Genomic DNA, 7,845 nt, shown 5'->3' with positions numbered 1-7,845 from the left:
TTTGATCTAGTACCTCTGACCTCTTTGGTTTGAAAGATAACTTGGGACTGAGGATGTCCCTAATGCATTACTTAGTAAAGAATGAGGCAAAGAATTCGTTTAATCTGCAGGCTATCTTTTTTTTTCATTTGTGAGCTTTTGTGCCTTGATCATCAAATGATCTCCTGGGTAGTTTTCAGTCTCTGATGTATATAAAACTCCACTTGTTACTGACTTTGTAGTATCTTATAAGCTGCTCCCTGAATTATCTTTTGGTTGCACTGATTTATTTCTTGCTCTTGACTTGAAATGCTTTGTGCAATTGCACTGGTTTCTTTTATATGGAAATCTTTGTAGTTTTAAAATTTACCTTTGTTTCCTAAAATCTCCTTTAATTTTCCAAGTGGAAATGCAAAGTTAATTTTCTGTATAATTTTATTTTGAGCACCTTATCTCTTACTTTAGTGATTAAAAATAGCCTTAGATCATCCTGTAATGTATTTTAACTGCCTCAAGTAAATTTCTTCCTAACACATGCCTTATTTTTCTCTTAAAGATGAATAATAATAATAATAATAATAGCTTGACAGATTTTTAAGTTTTATTTTCCACTAGAGTAAAAAATTTCATAATATTGTATTTGCTCTAGTAACATGGCTTTCTCTAGTATTTCCTGCACCAACTCCTCTTCACAAAGTACCAAGACCACAAAAATGTTGTATTTTCTTACGTTAATAAAATTGCCTGCGCTAAAAAGTTGTTCTTTGTTCTAGCTATAAACCTTACTTTCATATTTACTAATGAGACACTCTCCCTTTCTATGTTACAACAATTGGAGTTTTCAGTTTATATTATTGCTGGTAATATTCTGGATATTCTGAATATGCTGGAACATTAAGGTTTGAAAAAAACCTTTACAAATATTATTTCATTTGATCCTCACAACAACCCTGAGAGGTAGGTGCTATTATTACTCCTATTTTATGGACAGACAAACTGACAGAGTTTAAGTGATTTGCTCAGGATCAGCAAATAAGTATCTGAGGAAGCATTTGAACTCTTCTTGCTAAACTAAGGCTCAGCATTCCATCTACTGCCCCATCTAGCATTCCCCATTTTGTAGCTTCAAAATCCTAATTAACATAAAAGGTATATTCCTGCCTTTTGTTGTCTATCATAGGCATTTATGGATTCATCACCACTATTAAACAGTAAGCCTTTCCTTCTAAAAAGGAAATAGTTAAGCAAAACCAACAGATGTGGTTGTTGAATCGGATAGCATATTCGATATTCCCCACTTATTATTGTTTCTACTACTCCAAGGAGAGGAAAGGAGAGAGTCTTGCCTTATCTCCCAAGTTCAAGATGTGTCGTTGCTGTTACCCTTCTGCATCATTTTTGTTTATGTTCTTAGTCAAATTAGATTGATAGATAGATGGAGAAAGAGAGAGAGGGAGAGAGAAAGACAGAGAAAGAGAGAGAGAGAGAGAGAGAGAGAGAGAGAGAGAGAGAGACGGTAGATAGATGTCAAGTGATATCTATGTAGATATGATATATAAATAGATATTCCTCTTACTATACTACTAAATCACTGACGTTTGAATTCTTTTTGATAGAGTGAACCATTATGAAGACACAGTGCTTATGAGGAACACCTCAAATCTTAAATAAGACAAATAGATTTGACTCAAACAAGGTCATTCTATCTCAAAACAATTGTTGTACACCTAAGCTATTTTTTCCTTTGACTATAAGGATGATAAACTGCAAAGCAGAGAAAATGAGTGGTCCTGAAGGAATTGAGGTGCTAAGAAGTATGTTATACTTACCCCTTCCATACAGATAGATATGAAGATAAGTATTAAATAGAATAGAAAATGAACAAACATTTCTAAATACAGTAAATGTTTTAACAAGATGCCAGCTCTCCAACATTGCCAGAATTTTGTCTGTGAATAAACAGCTCATTTGTTGATTAGTATAGAATGGTACTGATATAATTCATAATTTATTGACTCATGATGTAAGTTGTTACAAAATGAACTTTCTTTATATTATGAGACTAGCAATTCGAAAGAAATTATCAAGGTACCAGTTACTATTTTTTTTAGGTTGTTTAAACATTTTTATGACTATTTTTGTTCTCTTAAAAATAAAACAAACAACACACATTTTTCTCCCTCCCACCCTCCCTAAAAAAAATGGAAAAAAAATCCTTGTGACAAATATGTTGTACTAGCAATTTTGATATGAAGATCTGTCCCACCCATTAATAGGCTATGTGACCTGATTATGTCACAAGAAGCCTAAGTTACATGGTGGGAGGAGCTTCCTGACAGGAAAAGGAAGTTATGCCACAGAAAATGCTGAGAGGGAGAAAGAGAAAGATGTTACAGCTGCTGGTAGCTGCATCTCGTGATTGTTAGAACTGATCAGGATGACTTAGCTGTACTGTGAGTTTGTCTTGGGAAGACCCCAGCAGGGGGGGGTTGGAGAGTTTTGGGGATGGCAAGTTTCCAGGCTGTGATATGGTGTTTTAAGTTCCTTTCTGTTATGATAAAGTGGGCTAACTGGCTGTGGGTGCTCAATATTTGGTTATGGGATATGATTTTCTGGTGTCTGAATAAATGTTACACTTCTTTTACCTTCTTTATGGAGAGTCTCTCATACTTTGTGATACAGAACTACATAGGTATATTCACGATTATCGTTGATGTGTTTATCATCTTGCTGTTTCATATGTATAGTTTAAAAAAAAACTCAATTGCCTTTATCTAAAAAATGTGTCTCATTCTGAATCATTCACCTTTTTGTCAGAAATGGGGAATCATGGCTCTTCTCCCTTTACTTTGCAGTTCTTTATTAATTAAAAAAAATAAAAAGATCCATTATAACCATTTTTGTATGTGTAGGTCTTTTTTCTTTCCTTGATCCTTTTGGGTTTTAGGCCTAGTGGTGATATAACTGGGTCAAGAGGTATATACATTTTGGTGACTTTGGGGCATTAATTTCAAATTGATTTTCAGAATAACTGGACTATTTTGCAGCTATATTAATGTGCCTCTTTTCCCACAGGCTTTTTAATTTCCTATTTTTTGTTAACTTGGCCAATCAATTAGGCATAGGGTAGAATCTCAAAGTTGCTTTACTTTTTTCCATTAGTGCCATGGCAATTTTTTCATATAATTTTTGGTAACTTGGATTTCTTCCTTTGAAAACTGCCTGTTCTTTTCTGATCATTTATTTATTGGGAAATTGTTTTAGTTCTTATAAATATGAACCAATTCCTTATATATCTTAGAAATCAGAACATTATCAGACAACTTGCTTAAGAGACTTTACTTCTGCAGCTGTTTCCTTTCTAATTCACCATTTCATTAACAACAGTGTGTGTGTGTGTGTGTGTGTGTGTGTGTGTGTGTGTATCTAATGTGGTATTATGGTGTAATGGATAAAGTTCTGGGCTGGTAATCATGAATTATTTTATCATGAAAATCATGAATATTTTAATCCTGCCTCTGAACTACACTGTGTGAGCTTGATCATAACTTAATGTCTTCCTGCTTCAGACATATCCCTAGTACCCATCTACTAATTTGTAGACAGGCTGCTGTCTGCTAGTTGGTGACAAATATTCCCATATTCTGAGTTACCCCTACTGAGAAACATGAGGTTCCTCTTGTATCTAAACATTAATGCAAATTCATTTGAATGCTAAATGATAACCTTTATTTCACCCTGCTGAAAGAATGTAAAACCATAAAGGCCTCACAGTAGTGCAAAAGCTCGCAAGAAATATCTCTTGCCTTTGAAAGTCCTTGTTTGCACAGGAGCACTAGTGACATCCTGTGAGTTAAGACTATTTTTGAAGGGAAATTCACTTGGGGCTGCTAAAGAGACTTCTGCCCATCCCCAAGAAACCTGAATTATCCAAATAACTCATGGGAGTAGAAGGGCAAGGACTACATTAGCTCTTCCAGATGGTACTGCTCTTGCTGCTCTTTTATCTGGATTGTGAACTCCTTGAGGGGAGGAACTGTCTTTTGCCCCTTTTGGTATTCCCAGTGCTTAGCACACAGTATTGATAAATATTCATTGACTAAATTTATCTTCATCAATCAACAAGTATTTATTAAGTATCTACTGTGTGCTAGGTACAAACCTAAGGATGGCAATACAAATATAAGGAATTAAACAATTCTTACTCTTAGAGGATTGCATTGAAATGGAGGGACATCACAGCATATATATTGTATAGGCACAAAAGCTAGATATAAAAGGAATAAATGTAAATAAAAAATAGATAGTTAAATACAATTGTAGTTAGGGTTGAGAGGGCACTAGAAATTGGGCAGATCCATATAGAAGGTACTATTTGAGTTGCATCCTGAAGACATGAGATAGAGAGCGATTTTACGTTGTATCAGTGAAGAAGGGGTACATTCGAGGCATGGAGATGACCAGCGCAAAGCATAGAGACAGGTGATGAAGTGCTGGTGTGCATCTGTGAAGAACAGAGAAGAGGACCGTTTGGTTGAATACAGAGTCCATGAGGGAAACTGATGTCCATTGATACTGAAAAGATACACTGATGTCAGACTGTGAATGACTTCAAAGATAACTAGAACAGCTTATATTTTATTTTAGAAGCCATAAGGAGGCACTGGGGTGGCCTTTTAACCAATGCCTACTATGTGCCAAGCATTATGTTAAGATTTGGGTATACAGAGACAAAAGTGAAACCATTCAATTAATCAAACGTTGCCCTATTTCTCTTAAGTAGAAGTTACCTCTGATTATGGGTCTCGTTCTTAAAATTAGTTCTCTTTAAAAGGAGAGTTATGTACTGGAAAACACACCAAAACAGAGTAGCATTCCAGAACAAATTCAAATTTTATTTTACCCAGATTCATGGCAAAGTTAGGATGTGGGTAGAGAAAGGTGGTCTAGAATCTGACCAATACAGAACTGGGCACCTGCCAAATGCAAGAGTTTGAAGCAAGTATCATGAAATATATAGGGATACTTAAAAGAGTTCCTGTAAAAGCTTTATAAAGTTTTTTTTTAAGTTTATAACCAAATTGTGAAGACAAATTATACATGAAAAGTTTTTTTTTTTTTCCCTTAGATGGCTCAAAATAGCATATTTCGTTGTAGATAATATGTGCCTGATATTTTGGGAATAACTCTAGCTGTTGGCATCCTGGCCCTACATAAAATTAATTTACATAGCCCCCTCTCCCTGTGGGAAACCCTCCGCGTCCGCTCTGCTCCAGAAGCAGTCTCGGGACACGATTCCTTCCGCTCCATCCGCCACCGGCCAACCGTCACCCGGATCCCGCTGCTCACTCTCGGGCTACCCCTGCATGCCCAAAATGCTCCTGGTGGTTTCCCGTCTGCTGAGGAACGCCTGCCCAAAACCACCTGGAAGAGTGTCTTTGGCAGCCCGTACCTTTGTAAACGAAGCTTCGTTTGACATTAAGAAATGTGACCTTCATCGGCTTGAGGAGGGCCCTCCCAGCCAGGCAGTTCTCACTAGAGAGGAAGGACTCAAGTATTACAAGTTAATGCAGACTGTTCGTCGGATGGAATTGAAGGCAGACCAGCTGTACAAGCAAAAGATCATCCGCGGCTTCTGCCACTTGTACGATGGTCAGGAAGCTTGTTGCGTGGGGATCGAGGCCGCTATAAATCCTTCGGATCACATGATTACAGCCTATAGAGCTCACGGCTTTAGCTATGTCCGTGGACTTTCCGCTAGAGAAATCATGGCCGAGCTGACGGGGCGAAGAGGGGGCTGCGCTAAAGGCAAGGGAGGCTCGATGCACATGTACGCCAAGAATTTCTATGGGGGCAACGGCATTGTCGGAGCCCAGGTGCCTCTGGGAGCTGGCGTTGCCCTGGCCTGTAAGTACGAAGGAAATGGTGACGTCTGTTTTGCTTTGTACGGAGATGGTGCCGCTAATCAGGGTCAGATATTTGAAACATACAATATGGCAGCTCTGTGGAAATTGCCTTGTATTTTTGTTTGTGAGAATAATCGATACGGAATGGGAACTTCTATAGAGAGAGCAGCAGCCAGCACAGACTATTACAAAAGAGGAGACTTTATTCCAGGGATGAGAGTAGATGGTATGGATGTTTTGTGTGTCCGAGAGGCAGCAAAATTTGCAGCTGCCTACTCTAGATCGGGAAAGGGCCCCATAATAATGGAACTACAGACATATCGTTATCATGGACACAGCATGAGTGACCCTGGTGTCAGTTATCGTTCTCGGCAGGAAGTTCAGGAAGTGAGGAGTAAGAGTGACCCTATCATGCTTCACAAAAATAGGATGGTACACAGCAACCTTGCCAGTATTGAAGAATTAAAGGAGATTGAGATTGAAGTAAGGAAAGAGATTGAGGATGCTGCCCAGTTTGCTACAGCTGATCCAGAGCCACCTTTGGAAGAATTAGGCTATCACATCTACTCGGGCCATCCACCTTTTGAAGTTCGTGGTGTGAATAAATGGATCAAGTACAAATCTGTAAGCTAAAAGACATCATGTATCAAACCTTATATAAATCCTTTAATGTTATATTATCTTGTCGACTTAAAGAAACCAATTGTTAGGTTTAAGGAAGGGATGAAACCTCCAAAAACGAAAGTATTTTGAACTGTCATTAAAAGATACTACATATATACATTTAATCCAAGGTACTACTAGTTACATCCATGCTATATTTGTACATTATGTTAATTGTTTTATTAAAGGAACTGAACCAGTTAAAATTAATTTACATAGCTTCCTATATATATATATATGTTTATATGTATTATGTATATTTAATACCTTCATGTGTGTTTATGCATGCCTATATATATTTATACATGTGTACATGGATGGATGGATGGTTGGATGGATGGACAGATGGATGGATGGATAGATAGATGAATAGTTAGATAGACAGGCAAATTTGTTTTTAAAATGGACAGGATGCCAACAGCAACTAGAGCTTATTCTCTAACAATCAGGCAACATGTATGTTACATGTGTATATACATATTATATAAGCTATATATACACACTGTGTATATGTATGCGTATATGTAAGCATACTCTCACACATAAATAGTCATAAATAATAGATAATAGAGAGTTAGCCAAACAGATAATCTACTTATTAGTTTACAAGTTGCCCTCTTCCTACAAGAAAGTTTCTGGATCCTACCCCTAAACTTCCCCTCTCCCTCAACTAATCCTGTATTTATTTATCTGTGTCCATGCTGTATCCCCACCCATCCACCCTCATACTCCTACTAGAATGTAAACTTCTTGAGGCCCAAGACCATTCCTTTTTTACACGTATACTATTTAGCACAGTGTCTTACACATAATACAAACTTGACAAATATTTATTGATTTGAATTAAATTAATTTGACATATCCAACTGGATAATAATTGTTTAAATGTTTCAAATATTGCCTTTTCTTGGAACATGCTCGCAAAAGACATAGACAACTTAATGATGTCTGTGAAGGCACTGTCAAATTATTTTTTTTGTTGATGGTTCATTCATAGAAATGGTGAAAAGGATTGGGGGAAAATAGTTTTGTGATGTCTGTTATTAGTAATTCTCAAACTACATTTTGTCTCCTCCCTCAGGAACCATTTCTCTACCCAATCTCCACCTCCATATGTACAACCCATAGATAGTCACAGTCCAATTTAATTACCTGGTTAGTACAATAAACAAAAAAATAAAGGGCTAGACCTGTTTAATAAGACAAACTGCATGAATTGATAATGCTGGGACAAAACTATGCTCAGGGTCAGTAAAAGGATCAAAAGTTATCTGGCCCAGCTGTTATAAAAGACCAG

At 37.0% G+C, this 7,845-nt stretch overlaps 1 protein-coding gene across 2 annotated transcripts; it reads left to right on the top strand.

The window, feature by feature from the left end:
* The first annotated feature begins 5,345 nt into the window (after positions 1–5,345).
* Positions 5,346–6,518, top strand: LOC118848718 (pyruvate dehydrogenase E1 component subunit alpha, mitochondrial-like). Of its 2 annotated transcripts, XM_036757734.1 has the most exons (2): positions 5,346–5,855; positions 5,949–6,518. In XM_036757734.1, exons 1-2 carry the CDS (start codon positions 5,346–5,348, stop codon positions 6,516–6,518), a joined length of 1,080 nt encoding a protein of 359 aa, XP_036613629.1. The 2 variants fall into 2 exon arrangements, with proteins under 2 accessions (XP_036613629.1, XP_036613628.1); XM_036757733.1 differs by having other exon boundaries at positions 5,346–6,518.
* The last annotated feature ends 1,327 nt before the right edge of the window (positions 6,519–7,845 follow it).

Source organism: Trichosurus vulpecula, chromosome 4 (genome assembly GCF_011100635.1).
Source record: "Trichosurus vulpecula isolate mTriVul1 chromosome 4, mTriVul1.pri, whole genome shotgun sequence".
Classification (NCBI taxonomy): domain Eukaryota; kingdom Metazoa; phylum Chordata; class Mammalia; order Diprotodontia; family Phalangeridae; genus Trichosurus; species Trichosurus vulpecula.
Note: the sequence above shows the minus strand (reverse complement) of the source record. Positions and strands in the feature narration are given on the sequence as shown.

Coding starts and splice junctions, on each gene's coding strand:
- LOC118848718 (XM_036757733.1), top strand. CDS start 5,346: ATGCCCAAAATGCTCCTGGTGGTTTCCCGTCTGCTGAGGAACGCCTGC.